Source organism: Mytilus edulis, chromosome 1 (assembly GCF_963676685.1).
Source record: "Mytilus edulis chromosome 1, xbMytEdul2.2, whole genome shotgun sequence".
In the NCBI taxonomy this organism is placed as follows: Eukaryota; Metazoa; Mollusca; class Bivalvia; order Mytilida; family Mytilidae; genus Mytilus; species Mytilus edulis.
The window spans coordinates 90,444,242-90,464,954 of NC_092344.1; the positions used below are offsets into that span (position 1 = coordinate 90,444,242).

Consider the following 20,713-nt stretch of genomic DNA (forward strand, 5'->3'; position numbering starts at 1 on the left):
GGGGATGTGAAAAAAAAGGGGGGGGGTTAAATTTTTCTCATTTCAGATTTCATAAATAAAAAGAAAATTTCTTCAAACATTTTTTTGAGAGGATTAATATTCAACAGCATAGTGATTTGCTCAAAGGCAAAAAAAACCTTTTAAGTTCATTAGACCACATTCATTCTGTGTCAGAAACCTATGCTGTGTCAACTATTTAATTTTAGATTTAAAAAGTTTGAAGAAGAAATCTTTAATTGATTTGTAAAATCTTGGCATTTGTTTTGTGTAAAAAAAAACCATGTAATGTCAAAAATTTGATCACAATCCAAATTCAGAGCTGTATCATGCTTGAATGTTTTGTCCATACTTGCCCCAACTGTTCAGGGTTCGACCTCTGCGGTCGTATAAAGCTGCGCCCTGCGGAGCACCTGGTTGCACTTGACCTAATCACTCATTCCATATCAAAATCAGTTAAAATACAACCTCCAAAAATTTATTTGACCTCTCTTCTTTCATTTCCACCCAAAAAGATTTAAGGAATGAGTGAGGAAAGGAAAGAAAAAAAATTAAGGAAAAATACACTTCCCGTTTGAATGGTTTTACACTAGTAATTTTGGGGCCCTTTATAGCTTGTTGTTCGGTGTGAGCTAAGGCTCCGTGTTGAAGGCCGTACTTTAACCTATAATGGTTTACTTTTTAAATTGTTATTTGTATGGAGAGTTGTCTCATTGGCACTCACACCACATCTTCCTATATCTACTCTAATTAAAAGGAACTATATTCGTGGACAACGAAAAGCGAGGTCATTAATTGTGGTCTTGGGCCATATGGCACAGAATAAATCAAGGGAAGATAATAGTTGTATATGGCACAAAATAAATCAAGGGAAGATAATAGTTGTATATGACACAGAATAAATCAAGGGGAGATATTAGTTGTAAATTGCACAAAATAAATCAAGGGAAGATAATAGTTGTATATGGCACAGAATAAATCAAGGGGAGATAAGAGTTGTAAATTGCACAAAATAAATCAAGGGAAGATAATAGTTGTATATGGCACAGAATAAATCAAGGGGAGATAATAGTTGTAAATTGCACAAAATAAATCAAGGGAAGATAATAGTTGTATATGGCACAGAATAAATCAAGGGGAGATAATAGTTGTAAATTGCACAAAATAAATTAAGGGGAGATAATAGTTGTAGATTGTACAAAATAAATCAAGGGATGATAATAGTTGTATATGGCACAGAATAAATAAAGGGGAGATAATAGTTGTAAATTGCACAGAACAAAATCAAGGAGAGATAATCTTTTCAGTTCTAATTGGATTTTGTTACTGTTATAAATCGAAATTACAGTAAATTTAGCATTCATTTATGATTAAATATCACTTTAGCAGCTTTTCAAAATGAAAATTATGATTAATATTGCCCAAATAAATCATCATCATTATCTGTGAAGTTTCCAGAAATCCTTTCATATTTTAACAGCTTGAAGATGTAGAAGTCACTGTGGCTGACCATGTACAGCGTGTGATAAAACCAAACTTTGGAGGAGCATGGGAAGAAATAGGACCTGAAAATGAACTTGAAGATACATTTGCTCTCTCAACTGTCAAGTCTCTAGAGGGTAAATATATATTATATAAGATATTCTGAACTATTTTGTTTCATGAATAGTTTCTATTTGAATCTATGGCACAGAGATATACAACTAAATATCAGGTATTAGCAACAATAAATGATACTTTAGAAATATATATAAGCCGAAGACTTTCATACAGATATATATATTAACTTACTGTGGTTTAATACTGTTCAGAGTTGAACAACTTATAATGTTCTTCATTGATTTTAAATTTTTGATCATGTTTGATGGACAAAATACAATAAAGGAAGATAAGAATGAACAATGTTTTAAAAGTGCATTTTGATTAATAAAAACTATTCAGAATTATAATTCTTAAGGCAAACTGACTGAAGATTTGTGCAAAAATAACCCTGAACGTATCAACGAATACGAATAATAATGATGTTTTTTTTTTTTATTACAGAAGCTGTGAAGAATATCATACAGTTTATGGGTATGCAGCCATGTGAGAGATCTGACAAAGTACAGGAAGGCAAGAGTTCACACTCATTATTTTTATCTGGAGTTTACCGTGGTGGCCATGATGCTCTCGTCCGAGCTAAATTAGCCATGTCAGATTCAGGTGTTACGATGCAGTTAACTGTTCGTTCAACCGATCCTTATGTGTCTGAAGTGCTAGTTACAGCTATAGGATAGATACTTGGATTTGAAGGACATTTTTTTTTCTAGGGAAATTTTTATGAAGAATATTGAAACATATATTATTCTTTAGACTGAAAAATTATTTATTGTAATGATATAAGATTTATTTCCTTTGATGGAAAACATATTGCTATGATGGCTGTGTTAATATTATGTACTACTGCTTTTGTGCAATAAAAGCTGGAAAAGGGAGGATATGTTTGTTTTTACATGATTGGAGCCATTCAAAATGAAAATTGCATATGCTACTGCAAGATTAACACTTTTGAAAGTAGGACAAGAAACTAAACAATTAGATAAACAAAATGTGGATACTGTACACTGCTATATGGAAAAAAGGTATAAAAAATACTAGACTTGTAATTTTGTACACACAATCAAAAAAGTTAAAAGGCTAAATAAAGTGCATGGTGAGCATAATGGACCTGGAATTCCAAAGGTTGATCCAAATTTAGCAAAAAGTAAAATTACAAAAAAATTGAACTCTGAGGAAAATTCTAAACGGAAAGTCCCTCATCAAATGGCAAAATCAAAATCTCAAACACATCCATGGATTTTTCTAGCATTCCACAGGGTCCGGTTTTTAGACCCATTCCCAACGACAAAAACCCTACATTTTTCCCAATTTTGGGAGTTAAATTCCCAAATGATCACAAAATCATCTTTATTATTCATGACAGAGATGTTTATTTTATTCAACTGCTAGCTTTATGCCAAAAATCGCCAACAAGTAATGTGTAAATCCAAGTTGAAACATATTGAATGACAAACAACATTGACAAACAATGGCTGCCATAAATAAACTGGAAGTGTGGGAAAATACTAAAACCAGATCAAATCCGAAAACGGACAAGTATATAACTATGGGTTTGTCAATCAAATACAGTAAATAAAAAATGAAAAAGAACCAAACATGTGACAGCTATCATAGCAACACTAAAATTTAAAACCAAAAGATATATAAAAAAAGAAAATAGAAACAGGATATATTTTATACAGAACTCAAAATATTTTAGTTCACAAATTTCACGTCAAAAAAATAAATAAATGTAACAACCCTTTAAGAAGTTAGAACTCATTATTTTGATACTCAAATAAACTTTAATGCCATTTTGTTATATTTAAAAACAAAGAAGGTGTAGGTAGTCCTTACTCTATTTTCACCAACAAAACAAAGTTTAATGAACAAAACACATTAAAACTAACATCTGGTATATTGCTTGTTTTTCCCAATTTCATTGAAAACCATGTTAAAAAATTCCTAATCCAGGGTCCTTTTTCCCAAAATACTCAGATAAACCCCTGACATCAATCGAATGAATAACAACTGTCATATTCCTGACTTGATACAGGCATTTTCTTATGTAGAAAATAGGGGATTAAACCTGGTTTTTTAACTAGCTAAACCTCTCACTTGTATGACAGTTGCATCAAATTCCATTATTTTGACAATGATACGTTAACAAAACAAACAGACATGACAGGTAAAAATGTCAAAATAGAGGTACAGCAGTCAACATTGTGTTACAAAATGGCATATAGACCAAGCAAATTAGCAAACATTAAAGACGAGAAAACACTAATTAACCATATGACAATAACACAATGGCGGGATGTTAAAGTACAAAGCCTTGTCATATATGTACCAAAGAAACATTAAAAGGCATATAGACAAAAGCACATAGCAAAAATGAAAGACAAGAATACAAACATTTTATTTACAAATGTAACATGACGGTACCTAAATCGCACCTTTTTTGACTGATTATTTTACTACGTTTTTTTATGATCAAGACAAAAATTTCCATTTTGTGTTTATTTTGTAGCCGTGTCCTTCTTTATCATATAGGTACACCAATTAGATTTTCAATCCAATTTGAATCATAGAAAAATTGGTTTGAACTAACCTCCTAACCATCAACGATTCTGTATTGAGGAGTACCCAAATTGCATCCTTGCTTAAATTTGCATCGTCAATGAATAACAGAGCTTCTATTTAATTTTTTAAATATTTTGAACAATTGGATACTTGTCCATGCTTAATCTTCATTTTTTAAGAAATAGATAATTGAAACATATTGTATTTGCTATTTTTAAAAAGATGACCTTGCATGGCGACGTTTCGGTACATTTTGCTTTTTCAGTAAACACTTCATCTGTTGATAAATACTGTGAAAATTTTGTGTAAATCTAAATATTTTTACCTATGTTGAAAGATTTGCATATTGTCAAATCAGAAAAATACAAATTGTTTAGTCTCTAGAACATCTTGTAAGATTTCTGCTGCTGTTTTTGCTAAATAGGTGCAATTTGGGTACCGTTACGTCAATCTATTCCTGGGCAGAAAAATCTTAGGATTCCGAACAATTCTACAACCTGCTGCTAGTGAAATCATAATGTGTTGCAAGCTCAAATAATCTCAAAAAGCAATGAAGAAATCATAAACACACTCTGAAGCTTGATATTATTTTTTTGGTTTAATCTGTTTAATGAAGGACACACACAGTGTGTATAATTATACCCTGATCAAGCTGTAAAAGACTCCATTCATAGACAAATTAACAAAAAAAACTAATTATTTGACAATCATCAACAAAATTATGCTCCATACATATAGTAAGAGGTGCAAATATTCAATCTACAATTACAAAAGTTTAAGAAAGAAAAAAACCCATATTGAATCTACATATAAAAACAGTTAAAAGTCCAAATCAAATTCAATGTTCCAAAAGCATTGACAATTTTGAAAAAATCACTGATCTTGGTAGCTATGACCGATTTTCAGAGAGTAGAAAACCTGAGAACTTGATATCTTGACTGTTTACAAATTATTGATGTTCCTAGGATTCTGTCTGGCATAGTCCTTTACTGGGACCCGCATTCTGAGAAATAGAACATCTACATTTGGTATATATAGATATTGGAAGGTCTACATGTCAGTCGGCCAGGGTTCTTACAACCCTGATCATGTTTTGTTGTTGGTCTGTGATCAAGTCAAGTTTTTGAGGTCACGTCCGTATAAGCAATAGATCTTATTGAGGTATTGAACTATTGTTAGGTGTTCATGTCGGTCTTCAAGGATTCGTCTGACCTTCATCTCGTTTTAATGGTTCATCGACTCGAGTAACATTTAGATTTCCTCCAATGAATTGATCAACCATATTTTGGTGTATGGAATGACTAAGATGTACATGTACGCATTGGAAGGATTCAAATCTTTATTCATTATTTTTATACGACCGCAAAATTTGAAAAATTTTTCGTCGTATATTGCTATCACGTTGGCGTCGTCGTCTGCGTCGTCGTCGTCGTCCAATTACTTTTAGTTTTCGCACTCTAACTTTAGTAAAAGTGAATGGAAATCTATGAAATTTTAACACAAGGTTTATGACCACAAAAGGAAGGTTGGTATTGATTTTGGGAGTTTTGATCCGAACATTTTAGGAATTAGGGGCCAAAAAGGGCCCAAATAAGCATTTTCTTGGTTTTCGCACTATAACTTTAGTTTAAGTTAATAGAAATCTATGAAATTTTGACACAAGGTTTATGACCACAAAAGAACGGTTGGGATTGATTTTGGGAGTTTTGGTCCCAACAGTTTAGGAATTAGGGGCCAAAAAGGGACCCAAATAAGCATTTTTCTTGGTTTTCGCACCATAACGTTAGTATAAGTAAATAGAAATCTATGAAATTTAAACACAAGGTTTATGACCATAAAAGGAAGGTTGGTATTGATTTTGGGAGTTTTGGTCCCAACAGAATAAGGGGCCCAAAGGGTCCAAAATTAAACTTTGTTTGATTTCATCAAAATTGAATAATTGGGGTTCTTTGATATGCCGAATCTAACTGTCATGACTGTGTATGTAGATTCTTAACTTTTGGTCCCGTTTTCAAATTGGTCTACATTAAGGTCCAAAGGGTCCAAAATTAAACTTAGTTTGATTTTGACAAAAAATGAATCAGTTAGGTTCTTTGATATGCTGAATCTAAAAATGTACTTAGATTCTTGATTATTAGCCCAGTTTTCAAGTTGGTCCAAATCGGGGTCCAAAATTAAACTTTGTTTGATTTCATCAAAAATTGAATAAATGGGGTTCTTTGATATACCAAATCTAACTGTGTATGTAGATTCTTCATTTTTGGTCCTGTTTTCAAATTGGTCTACACTAAAGTCCAAAGGGTCCAAAATTAAACTTAGTCTGATTTTAACAAAAATTGAAATCTTGGGGTTCTTTGATATGCTGAATCCAAAAATGTACTTAGATTTTTTATTATGGGCCCAGTTTTCAAGTTGGTCCAAATCAGGATCTAAAATTATTATATTAAGTATTGTGCAATAGCAAGTCTTTCAATTGCACAGTATTGTGCAATGGCAAGAAATATCTAATTGCACAATATTGTGAAATAGCAAATTTTTTTTTAATTAGAGTTATCTTTCTTTGTCCAGAATAGTAAGCAAGAAATATCTAATTGCAAAATATTGTGCAATAGCAAGATTTTTTTTTAATTGGAGTTATCTTTCTTTGTCCAGAATCAACTTAAATCTTTGTTATATACAATATACAATGTATATTCACTTTTTACTACCAACTGATAAATTAAAATAATCTTTACCATTCAGTGATAACAAGCAGTTTTTTTACATCTTAATATTTTATGATGTATTTAAATGAGTAGTTATTGTTGCAAACTCCATTAGAAATTTTGATTGAGATTAGTTTTGGAATAAGGGAAAGGGGGATGTGATTAAAAAAATTGGGTTCAATTTTTCTCATTTGAAATTTCATAAATAAAAAAGAAAATTTCTTCAAACATTTTTTTGAGAGGATTAATATTCAACAGCATAGTGAATTGCTCTAAGAGAAAACAAAAATTTTAAGTTCATTAGAACACATTCATTCTGTGTCAGAAACCTATGCTGTGTCAACTATTTAATCACAATCCAAATTTAGAGCTGAATCCAGCTTGAATGTTGTGTCCATACTTGCCCCAACCGTTCAGGGTTCAACCTCTGCGGTCGTATAAAGCTACGCCCTGCGGAGCATCTGGTTCATGGTTAAAGTAATTTTTTTGTGATTACAAATGGTCAACTTACATTGATGTATGGGTTGCCTGTAAGATGTACATATTCGTTTGGTAGGACTTGCCTACACCTGACCCACTTTTAATGGTTCATATTCTTAGTAGCTCCATTTCTGAGATAGTGCTACATGTAATAATAGGTCATCTATGTATTTTGTATAAAATGACTGTTAGTTGTGCGTATATAAATGCCAGAGTTGCTGTGACATTGACTTCATTTTCATTGATTATGGGTTTTTTTTACATGTTTATGTGACACCTGTAGTAGAACTTCTATCTTTTTAGATACTTTTCACATACAATTCAATCATGATCAATTAAACAGTCAAGGCATATCAGAGTATGTAGTCTTACATTTTATGAACAGTAAATTTACAGAAAATGACTTATCAATGACATTTCATGTCGAGATACCATCCAAGAGTCAACGTTCACCAGCAGTGACATCGAACTAATAGTTCTATATTTTCTCCCATTTATTTGTATTGTAGTCCTGTCATATAATGTTGTCATTTTAATGTTATAATTAACATTGCCATTAAAGCAGGAGGTTTGGTATGCCACAAAACCAGGTTCAAACCACTATTTTTTTCTTATAATGCCCTGTACCAAGTCAGGAAAATGGCCATTGTTATGTTTAAGTTCGTTTCTGCGTGTGTTACACATTTATGTTGTGTTTCTGTTGTGTCGTAGTTCTCTTATATTTGATACGTTTCCCTCAGTTTAAGTTTGTAACCCGGATTATTTTTTCTCTATCGATATATGAATTTCGAACAGCGGTATACTTCTATTGCCTTTATCTAAAACTCATAAAAAATAATAAGCTTGTAATGCAGAACGCCACACCGTCGTTTTATCTGCACAAAACTCGCTTGTAATACTGAAATCAATGCATTTGGAAGGACAAATCAATAACAAAGTTTGCAGTAATTTGAAAACCAAATATCCCTCAAGTTTGTGTTAGTCGTTCTGATGTCATCTATGCCTTGGTGGAAAAACCTTAGTGTTTCAATTGAGTTTCGTCTTGCCTGCTATGAAGAATGCGAGGTGAAGGAGGATACTAATACAGCGGTGACCCCATACTTTTTGCGTTAGACTTCATATTTCAGAAGGTAGACTACCTGGAAATTTTATATTTCGTTATCATTTGCTTTTTTTACAATTTCCGTCTGGCATTTGTCCCTAACTTCCTACATAGTTGACCGTTCTAAGACCGTTTAAAAAAATGGTTTTTAATTATTATTTTCGCACTTGTGTGTTAAAGTTTTTTTTCAAATGTAAACTCTTGGTCTATATATATCGAACGAAATTATTTTCCTCTTCCACATTTGTAACTGTTTGGTTCAGTAATGTATAACAACGACGGTTGGTCATTATAGTTTGCTTTCCTGTCCATTTTTATGTTCATACATTTTCCGAATGAACTTTCAGTATTCGTTAATTAATCCATATTTCTATGGGTTTTTTCCTCCAAAATCGCTTTAAAGAATTTATAAATTTATCGCTCGGATCGTCTTCAAATCTTGGTATCATCCACAAAAACCGGTAGATTAGTACCAGAGTTATCTTGGTCAGGTAGTTTGTTTAGATAAACGCGGAGAAACCATTTCTGATCCTTGGTGAATCTCAGATGTTAAATTTTTCCAATCTGATTCTTCACAATTGAACATTACCTTTCTGTTTTCTCCCGTGTACAAAGCTTTTATCCATTTTCTTGGTTCATTGGTCAAAATTTATATTTCTGTTTCTCAGATACCATCAGCAATAATTGATTATAAAATATATTGACATACACATCTAGAGAAGAGGGTCAGTTGAGAGCTATAGTGAAATGTCATGATTATGTAGATATATTTTGCTTGTTTTGTTCCGTACCATATATGTTTTTTTACCGTATGCGTATGGTCATGACCATATACAAGCACTCAAATGGTCCGAACATACGTACGCGTATGGTCGGACCATATGAGTATTATATTCGTTTGGTTAGGAACGGACCGGACCATAGAGGTATTTTCGAATATTTTAACATCCTTTGCAGGAACACACAGCTCCAAACCCCAAAAAATCCACAAATTACTATCTCACTTCTGTTATCTTTAACAAATATATAAATTATTGTATCTATTAGGTATCTTGCATAATTTCGCTCGAAGTCGATATAAAACCGCCTTTACACTGATGATATTCATCCGTAACTGAAACCACATGCGTAAGGGGCATGGGTCGCTATTCTGTTTTCTTAGTGTTTAAATTGTCAAAGTATTTCAGAACTTCCCGGTGACACAATGTTTTTCTTATTTCTGATTATTTCTTTAAATGGAAGTATTTTTGCTCGCATCCATTACTGTTTTACTGTAAGATCGTATAAGTAACAACAAGAACACATGAACACATTAACTAAAACAATAAGAACTTTCTTAAGAAATTATAATTTAATACAAATTTCAACACCAAAAGAAAGAAAAAAAGAAAAGAAAGAGGGCCCATGACCAAAGTGCCAGTGAGTTTTAGTTTGTAACCAGGATTTGATTTCTCTCAATCGATTAATGACTTATGAACAGCGGTATACTTCTGTTGCCTTTATTAAGCAATTTACTTATTGGTAAACCGTTCATTTAGATATTTCTTGAAGTAATTTTCTAAAGATGACATTTTGCATTTCGTAAGGACAAGGCGATAATGAGCCGATATAAACATATTTAACTATGATAGTTCTTTCTTTTAAGTAAGATTAACTTCATCAAATTCTTCATTTTACGATGGCTACCAAATGATTGAATTTGTAAAAAAAAATATTTTTAGAAACTTTTAATCTAGTAACACAGTTTTAACGTTCATCGTGTTAATTATCCGGACCATACGAGTTTGGTCGGACCACATGAGAAACTGAAATACGCAGATGGTCATGACCATACGCATATGGCAAATACTAATATGGTCTGGAACAGATATATGTAACAGTTGATACAATATTCAAGGACATATGTTTTCTGTTATAATTAGCCAGATTGGGGGATTCATCAAAGGTACTGATCAATGTGTGGACCAAATACAAAATATTTCACTAACTGTTAAGAAAATGTATATTCCTTTCCTTTCTTTTTTTCCTTGTTTACTTTCAACTCCGTCATTAAAAACCAATTACAAGTAGTCACATCCCTCTAAAGCATCAGAATTTGCTTTGAAATAAATATAAATTTTTAAGCATGAAATAGTTTATTCAGTAGAAAAGAAATCATACAAACAGTACAATCAATAATATCAAAATAGTAAAGAATAATAAGTAACACTCATGTCGACACAAGTATTTTGCTTCCTCACAATAAGTTATAGTAAAACGAGGGAAGTGTCTAAATATCCACCTATTTCATTCATTTCTAAGCTTGAATTCATTCATTTATCATCGGGCTGAACTAAGACTTCATTGAATGACTAGGTAAATATATAGACACAATTTAAGATCTGCTGAAAAGGCAATGTTTTGTACCATTATAACCACATCAGTTAAATTGAACATTGAGATAACGAATTGAATATAAAATAGAATTACTCATATAATTATAACTAGTTTTCAATATTTCATTTTATTTGAAAATAACTGGAAGTTGCATTGGAGCCAAAAAGATAAGAATAAGAATGTATATATTTAATTTATTTCTTCCATTGCAGTAACTTTTGGTTAACATTATAAAAAAGAAAAACTGTGTTACCAACAATGAAATAGGTATGATTATAACAACAACAAATGAAACTGTTCTAGCTCTATTAACATACCTGTGTGTGCCTATACACAACTAATATTATACTAATACTAAAATCGGATTGAAATATCAGAGCGTATTTTTTTCTTAATATTTTACTTTTTTTTACAAATTTTTATATCATTTTATTTCTTTTATGTTGCAATTTTTTTTCGTATTTATTTGTTGAATATAATATGTGTATTTTATCTTTATAACATATTGTTATATTTGACTATATGGGTTTTATATTGGTTTCTTGTAGCCATAAATACTGGCTTCAACTTTTCGAAAAATTCACAAATTCACAAATCAGCAAAACAGCAAAACAGATGTACAACATCTTTAACTTTTTTTAAAGACATTTGTTAGAACTTTAGATCTTTAACTTTAGTTTAAAAATTATCCGAAACTTTACATCTGATTTGCTGTATAATATTAAGCCAGTGTTTATGCTGGTTTTTGATGATCAAGATTCAAGACAAGCTCGTATGACATTTAATACTTGATATATCTAAAATATGACATGCAACTGAGAGAATTTTCAGAATATGACTTACCAGATTAATTAGATACTTTTATTGCTATATTTCAGTTTGCATCACAAGGACCAGACGAGGTTGTCCCACATATTAATCAAATAAGAATATGGGGCAAATACGTCTCGATCTTGTGAATGATTTTGCTGAAACGTTCAAGTGTAGATTTTTCTATAGTATTATTCATAAGGTATTTCTATTTACGAATAATTTTCAGAAGAAAATGACGTAGGATTGAATTTTATTTCGGGAACCTCAAAAACAATTAATATTTGCTCATACATTATGCCAACTTTAAAGATTTTAAAGAGCATTATGCTGATTTTAGGAAACACTTTCTTCAGTTGCATTTTACAAGAACATGATGCTTATCACTGTCACCAGTGGTCTGAATCTTTGATAACTTATGAATTTAATGTAAGAAGCAAAGCATTGTTTGGCTAACTTCTTAAAGGGACATGAAGGAGAATTACACAGGAAAACTGCATTACTATAAATTTGTAATGTTAATAATTCCAATAGCATTTTTCTTAATATCAGTTTCGCAAAAATTTCAAAGTTAAAAGTTTTTGATATATCCGTTCTCCAATTTAATTTACATTTGGCTATAGGCAAAAACCAACCAATTACACACAGTTTCCAATAGTCACAAACTGATCAAAAGGTTCAATATCACTCCCTGATGTAATCAAAGTTGTTTCAGTGAAACGAATAAATTGCAGTGTACTTCTTATAACTTAAATGTACATCTATGTTTTAAATCAAATTTCAATAGTCTTATCTAAGTACATGATTCTATAATTAGCGATTTGTTATTGCTGTTACTGTTTCAATACAGTGTTGAGAAAGGTAATGCAGTTATAACATGGAATTATTTGAATCTGCAATCATTTTTAATTCTGGAAATATTGATCAGAAATGTATGATGAAAACTGACCCAACTAAAAAGGGTTAGCCATGCACATAGCTAGGGTTAATTTTACTTTCACTGATATATCAGTATGAACTAACTAACCGCCTTAGTTATGCATGCATGGCTAACACTCCTAAATTGGGTTGTTTTTCATCATAAATTTCTTATCAATTTTCAAGATTTCAAAATGATTCCGTATTCAAACAATTCCTTTGTTTTATTGCTTTATATTGGTGCCGTATTATAAAATAATTGATTTGATATTGTTACTGATTAAAATAAAAATACGCAAGTGGATTTGAAGCAACTAGAAGATGCACATATTTATTTCGCCTTCAACTTGTTTTACTGCAACTTCCTTATACCTTTCAAATTGCTGAAACTTATTATTTGTTAAAATTTTGACAAAATGGTGCAGTATGTAATTTGCTAGCCTTTTTGACAGACAAAAGCTTCTTGAAGAATGAAATCGGTTTGTTTCTCCAATACAAAAAAGTGTAATTATAGTTTATCCTGTGTTATCCTCACTAAGTACAATTAAAATGATAAGTTTAGAGAATTGTGCAGCATGCAAAGCCCACTCCGTTTTCATCGCCACAGCAAATAAGTGGTCTTAATTCTTCATCTTCTTCTGTTTTTTTTCTGAACCAAGTCTTGGGTTGCTTTGTGTAGATCTCTTCCTCTTCCTGTTAATTTCAAAACAACATAAAAGGTAAGTGGCTTATTAAACAGAAGTATAAAAAAAATCAAGTTGGTCGGATATTTTGATTTTTGTCATATGATACAGTGGAAGTGCAATGATACCGACAAACCATTTGATTTCTATCAGTCATAACTTTGAATATATTTGTGCTCTGATAAAGTTTTCAAATTAAGAACCAGTTAACAGTCTGTAATGGTAGGTTTTGGAGTAAAGCTTTTAAATGAGTGATTTGGAAGTTAACTTAAAAAACTCGAATAAAACAAAAATCAGTTGGATAGACCTTCATGTGTGTCAATTATACGATGTTAATAGTGTAATCAGATTGCAAAAATGGCTGAATCCAAGGTTTAAGACGTCAACATTTCTAGCATTATATTTCGATTATATCATATCATAGTTACATATCATGTAAGTCAATAACAATATTATTACCAAACATATTTTGACAATTACTTAAGGGAGGTCAATAAAATCCCCTTTTGGACTTAGTAGAATTAAAAGACCGAAATTGGGACAAACTTTTAATTCAAGGTCCATATGTTAACTTTCACCAAAAAAAAAAGGTTATTAATTCAAACATCATACTAAAGACACACTGCAATCTTAATGAACTTCGGATTATTTTACTTAACCATTTTAAGACTGAACCTATTGTTTAGAGAGTTTGTGTTTTCTGAGTGGTCCGTAGATGGCAAGGTAAAATTGCTGACCCTATCGAACACCCTTGTCAACAGTCAATCATTAATATCATAATAGTTACCTCTTCGTCATAGTCAAAATTGGCAATAATCCTTGGTTTCTTAAGTGTTATGTCCGGAACATTATTTTTTTCAGACAGACCACATTTCTGTAAGTCATCCTTTAAATTTTGCTCTACTCTGCTGTCTGTTACCTCCTTGTCAGTTAGTTCTGTATGATCATCATTTAACTCAGTATTGTCTACTTCTGTCTTCTCGGAAACCTTCTTTTCATTCAAATTACTTTCCTGATGTGTTATATCATCTTCCTCAGAAACAAAACTTTCATTGAAACCTTCCTCTTTTTCATCGACAAATACGTCATCTTCTGTGTTGTTTCCTTGTTTATCCAGATTAGATCCGCAATCAAGTTGGTTGTCATTGTCGTTTAGTTGAATTTCATCTTCGCTTTCTGATGTTGTTCTTATTCTATGGTCTTCTTCAGAATTATATCCTGTATCACAACTACTGTGTCTTTCTTCATCATGCTTAATCTCTGCAAGTTTCATTTCTTCTTGAAGACTGGTTTCGGTATAACTTAGTTCAGGCACATCAATGGTTTCCTCATCGTTGTCATCGTATACCTATAAAGGAGAGTTTATATAACGTACTTAGAATATATCAAAGCTCAGAGTTTCAGCTTATGATGAGAAGCATTGTTTTAATTGAGAAATGACGATTACAGAAACAATGTCGCCCATTTCTTACACAAATCATACAAAACATTTTTCCTATCCTTTCATGCCATGCAAAAATCGAGATACAGGTGAAAAAATTAGCTACATTTTTCGCCGAAAATGTTCATAATAAAAAGGTAAAATCAAATAACAGCACATTTTCAAGAAAAGAAAACATTCGATGAGATCGGAACAAAATTTTGTGATTTTGTTTCTAAAGAAAATTCAATTGCTTTGCATTACATTAATGTTTTTCGTTTTGAGTACCGTGACTCTTTGTTTACTAGAAATAAGGAGATGTGGTGTGAGTGTCAATGTGGCAACATCCATCCAAGTCACAATGTGTAAAAAGTAAACAGTTATAGGTCCAAGTACGGCCTTCAACACGGAGCCTTGGCTCACACCAAACAGCAAGCTATAAAGAAACTTTAATGGCTAAATTTCTATAGATGAACCGACAAAAAGATCAAAAGTCTTACACTTTCTTCATCATCTTCCTTATTATTAGCATCAGCTTGGTTAACACTGATAGCATCTACTGACACCTCATCTTCATCGCAGTTTATACTGATGGTACCAGTTTTAGTTCCGTAGAACAACTCGTCGACCATACTTGGAGACAAGGAGATATCATCGTCAGCAACCAGAGCAGCGTACTTGCCTTTATTTCCTGAAATTGATAGAAATTGAACCATGGATACAATAACTTTTTCCCTCGAAATATTGAATTTTGGTGACACTTAAAGTAATTTCGATCGGTTACTGTCATTCAGGACCTAGAAATCATTTTTTTTATTAAGCTTAATATATTATATATTTCTAGAGTGTCAAAGATATGTTCTGTAAATGAAGTTAACTGTATACTGTATATGTAAGGGCTAGTTTGTTACGTGATTTATTACCGATTAAGTGTAAAATCTATTTTGATACATACATTTTTTATTTTTTTTACTCAAGTTATGGGACTTAAAAAGATTATATCATAAAAATGAACATGTAGCTTGAACTTGTAGTAAATTCAATCGACACAATCGATAATATCGATTAATTCACTGATGTTGTATTCAAATGATCTAGAGATTGACTGATCGTTTATGGTCACCCGATACGTGTGTGTTTGCTTTTAGATTTGTCTGTATTTCCTCTATAAAGATAGTCAGTTAAAAATAATTAACAGTGTAATATGTATATATATGAAACTATGAATGTTGGAATATTAGTTTTACCATTGTATGTTTTGGCTTTTAGTACTGGTGTTCCTTTTCCTTCATACTTCTTCGATTTCTTTTTGTCTTTTGCTGTAATAGTGAGTTTCACGTATAAAAGAGAGTTTAAGATGATATCTACACACTGTTACAGGGTTGAAGGTGGATTTAAGACAAATTAAGCCACATCATGACGGTTTTGTCAATTAAGTTTTTTATTTTGTTTTATGTTAAAACACAAAAATTATGCATAACTAACAAAATAATAGAATCCTCTCAAATAGAAATTATTCATTTGATTTATTTTTTCACTTGAGCATGTTAAAACGTGGACATCCTATAATTAGGAGTAATGAGTAATTTTATTTATCCCACAAGGAACTCCATAACTTCAAAAAGAAATATGCGACATTATGAATGCTTTAACAACATAAAAAGAGACTAAAACTATAGACACAGAAACAAATATTTCTCGACCGTATAAAAATTTGAACTAACTTGAAGAAGCTCTATAATCTGAGAAGGTACACAGGCCAATAACTCAATTTCAACAGGTTAAACAATTATTAAAAGGCTGCGAGGGATTTTTTCATTATATTTCCGTTAATTTTAATTTATGTAAAAAGGAGGCTTATCCAGTACCTCATGAAGCTTAGGTCATTGTCAACACCAAGATGCCAAAAAAAGAAGAAATATGCATGCATCATAATTTTACAAGCAATAGTAAGGTTCCTCAAAAAGTAATGAGTTTTGAATGTGTTTGGCCTTACTATTGGTACTTTTGATTTTTTTTTGTATATATTAGACTGAAACTTAATTGCATCATGTTCATTTTCTGTATCTTTTCTATTCCATTATTATTGTTTATACTATGTATACATTATTCACACAAGTACTACTGATCAGTCGAAGGCGTTATACGTATCACAATCCACAAATAAATGCCAAATAATTCATTCTGGCAGTTCATCAAAGAGGGTGCGTATTTCTGCATATTTTCACAGAAGATCGACTCATTGTTACACAAACACACATGTATTCTCTCATAGTAAGAACAGCTTAATCCAATTGATTATTAATCATTCATCGAGAGATGGAAACTGCCAAAAACCTAGATATTGTGATTTTTTTTAAAGCATAAATATTATATAAGTAAGAGTTATCTAAAATGCTGTTGCCAATAATAAATCTGCAAAATGAGATCGAGCTTTGCACTGGTAATAAAGTTCAAGCTGTAGTTTGTAAAGATGAAACATTTTATAAATAATTGCAATTCTAAAATTCCGTTCTATGAGTTTATACTATGTTGAATTGGTGCCAGCAATCTATGAACATAGTTGACTAAACAATGTATAAAGCAACCATCATATTAAAAGTTAAAGATTCTGCATAGATCAAATAAAAAAAAGGAGTAACTCTTGCAAATAGAATAAACATTGCTAGAGTATGAATTCAGGAAATCTTCATTATAATTATTCAGTATAAGGCACTTTCATTTCATAGATATAGGAAGATGTGGTGTGAGTGCCAATGAGACAACTCTCCATACAAATAACAATTTAAAAAGTAAACCATTATAGGTTAAAGTACGGCCTTCAACACGGAGCCTTAGCTCACACCGAACAACAAGCTATAAAGGGCCCCAAAATTACTAGTGTAAAACCATTCAAACGGGAAAACCAACGGTCTAATCTATATAAACAAAACGAGAAACGAGAAACACGTATATATTACATAAACAAACGACAACTACTGTACATACATTTGGCTTTTCGAACTTTTGGCCACGAGCGCAAAAGGTGAAGGAACGTTATATTCAAGAAGCACGTGCTGTTTGGAGAGAAATCAATTTGGCCTTTTGTTTTTCAATGAGCACATGAAAACAAGCTATGACTATAAGCAAAAAACATAATATGTCAACGAACTGTAAATTGTGGCATTTTTTTCTCTCTATAATTTAATAATTTATTTTGATAAGGGATATACACATTAGTCATGTTTGTCCTTAACTCACCATGTTTTCGTCTTTTCCGGTTCTGCCTTCTGCCACCAACAAAAAGAACATCAGTTTTTTCAAGTTGGAATGCTTTGTTTAAAGCATTTTGTATTTTGACTCGGAGTGGGCTGTGCATACTACAATCTCTAATAGGGTGTGAGGACAAGTTATTGGGATAGCTGCATGGTGTTGCGCTATACCCTAAAATAGAAGATGTACCGTGTCAAGATGGACATAACTAAAAAAAAGTATGAGGACGAAATATTGGGGGTAGCTATAACCTTAATGGTTTATTATCATTCTATAGAAAATACTGGGTTTTTCATTGATGATAATTCAATTTCTTCTGAAAAAATATTATCATAAAACTCATAAAATTGTCATATTGGAACGTTTAACTACTTTTAACAAACAGTACTGACGGTGTTGTCACTTCTTCAAAATTTATTTTCCTACTAATATCATTTTCTATCTTTCTTTTTGCTTTCCTCTTTAATTTATCAAATATATTAAAAATCTTTCATTTAAAAACTTTTATAGTTTTACAGTATATGTCTATATAATCAACTTACCTGCTGTACAAGTGTAAAATTCCTTTAAAATTATTTTCTAAAAAGCAAAGGAACTAGTCCCCCGATAGCTGTTGGAAAACTGCACGTGGTTAACATATGAATCAGTATATGTAGTACGTATGTGTATATAGTTAATTAAGATCTGCAGCAATGTGCACACATACAACAGATGTCTGAATGACCGAACTTCATGAGGCATTCAGATGGTGTAATTAACAGCGCATTATAACATTAAGCAACTGATTGTCTGGACAGTTCTTATGTGTTATTATGTTATTTTCATAATATTACAGTTGAGAAAAGTAAGGGATTAATAGAGGAATTATGTATCATAATATTTATTTCATTTGACAGACGAAATCCGGATATTGACAAAAACGTCAAGGTAAAAATGTAAAACTTCGATTTTTCTAAAACTGAACATTTTAAATTGTCATGATTTCTTTTAACTGCCTTGGTTGCTACACTAAAAATATTGTAATCCCGACGATAAAAAAAAAACCCATTCATTTGAATAATCCATAATATTTGGAATCATTTTACAGTTTTTTTCCTAGAATTAAAAAAAAACAAACTCTAATGATTGTTTAATTCTGTTAAATTTTGATTTGAAAACAAAAAGTATTGAAACAACCATCCTCAAATCAGTTAGGATAACCGTCCCTGCGAGACCACCCTCATCGGTAGTCAAGGTCATTCAACACCCCTAGTGGTAGCATTTGCCCTTGAACAATTGCAGTTTACAGTAAAAGCTACTTACCTAAGGCTGGGTAACAGTACTTTTGAACAAGGCCATAAAATTTAGTTTTATATCTATCACGAAATAATCCAGACAGACGAAGTTCATTCATATTTCTGCATCAAATTTCGCGATATATATCAAGCTATGCGCAAGTTTTTGAAGACACGTTTATACTACTCATACGGGGCGCCGAATGGGACTCTTGTGGTTTTGTACTCAAAATTCAATTTTGTACGGACAAAAGTGACTTTTGTTCAACAAAAATAAGTTCAGTTTAACAAAATTTGTATCATACTACAAATTTAAAATTTTGTCATACAAAATTATCTATCAGCGGACAAAAGTCACTTTTGTCATGACAAAATTCATTTTTGTTACACAGACTTGAATTTTGTTACCTAATTTGAAAATTGGGCGACAAAAGTCAATTTTGTATTCAAATTAGTTTAGTTTGGTTTCTGTGAACTAATTTGCATACAAAATCGACTTTTGTTACACAAAATTGACAAAAATGAATTTTGTCTCAACAAAATTGACAAAATTGACTTTTGTCTCAACAAAATTGACTTTTGTCTCAACAAATCTGAACAAAATTGACAAAATTGACTTTTGTCTCAACAAAATTGACAAAATTGACTTTTGTCTCAACAAAATTGACAAAATTGACTTTTGTGAGACAAAATTGACTTTTGTGAGACAAAATTGACTTTTGTCTCAACAAAATTGACAAAATTGACTTTTGTCTCAACAAAATTGACAAATTGAATTTTGTCTCAACAAAATTGAATTTTGTCTCACGAAAGTCAATTTTGTCTCACGAAAGTCAATTTTGTCGTCACAAAAATGAATTTTGTCGTCACAAAATTGACTTTTGTCTCAACAAAATTGACAAAATTGACTTTTGTCTCAACAAAATTAACAAAATTGACTTTTGTCTCAACAAAATAAACAAAATTGACTTTTGTCTCAACAAAATTAACAAAATTGACTTTTGTCTCAACAAAATTGATTTTTGTCTCAACAAAATTGATTTTTGTCTCAACAAAATTGACAGAATTGACTTTTGTCTCAACAAAATTAACAAAATTGACAAAATTGAATTTTGTCTCACAAAATTGAATTTTGTCTCACAAAAATCAATTTTGTCTCACAAAAGTCAATTTTGTCTCACAAAATTGAATCTTACCTCACACAATTGACTTTTGTGATTTAATTTCCATATCAGGTAACAAAAGTCAATTTTGTATGCAAATATGTTTATATTTGCATACCTTTTAGACAAAATTGACTTTTGTCATGACAAATATGAATTTTGTCTACAAAAATGAATTTTGTCATGACAAAAATTAATTTTGTCTACACAAATGAATTTTGTCATCACAAAAAGGAAGTTCTCACAAAACAAGTCTGTAGCACATAGTTTTGTAAGACAAAAATGATTTTGTTATGACAGAATTGAATTTTGTACAAAACCACAAGAGTCCCATTCGGCGCCCCGTAACTCATGCCGTCATTAATTATGTGT

At 31.3% G+C, this 20,713-nt stretch overlaps 2 protein-coding genes across 5 annotated transcripts in view; one reads left to right on the forward strand and one right to left on the reverse strand.

Moving 5' to 3' along the window:
- Positions 1-2,471, forward strand: part of LOC139494355 (coatomer subunit gamma-2-like) — a 37,587-nt gene extending 35,116 nt beyond the window's left edge. Inside the window, exons 24-25 of the mRNA XM_071282524.1 lie at positions 1,478-1,616; positions 2,041-2,471. Of these exons, the coding sequence (XP_071138625.1) occupies positions 1,478-1,616; positions 2,041-2,273 (372 nt within the window). The 3' untranslated portion in view covers positions 2,274-2,471. The remainder of the gene's footprint in view (positions 1-1,477; positions 1,617-2,040) is intronic.
- Positions 2,472-10,561: 8,090 nt separating this feature from the next.
- Positions 10,562-19,362, reverse strand: LOC139494371 (myb-like protein X). 4 transcript variants are annotated; one of them, XR_011657105.1, is made up of 7 exons: positions 19,207-19,358; positions 17,893-18,075; positions 15,900-15,971; positions 15,153-15,343; positions 14,020-14,580; positions 12,581-13,242; positions 10,562-12,419 (listed from the first exon to the last, which is right to left on the reverse strand). XR_011657105.1 is itself a non-coding variant. In XM_071282535.1 (6 exons), the coding sequence occupies exons 1-6, from the start codon at positions 19,295-19,297 to the stop codon at positions 13,108-13,110; spliced, it is 1,233 nt and encodes a 410-aa protein (XP_071138636.1). In that variant the 5' UTR covers positions 19,298-19,362; the 3' UTR covers positions 10,562-13,107. The 4 variants fall into 4 exon arrangements, 2 of the variants coding, with proteins under 2 accessions (XP_071138636.1, XP_071138644.1); XR_011657106.1 differs by lacking the exon at positions 19,207-19,358 and adding an exon at positions 18,447-18,735; XM_071282535.1 differs by having other exon boundaries at positions 10,562-13,242; positions 19,207-19,362.
- Between the last annotated feature and the right edge of the window lie 1,351 nt (positions 19,363-20,713).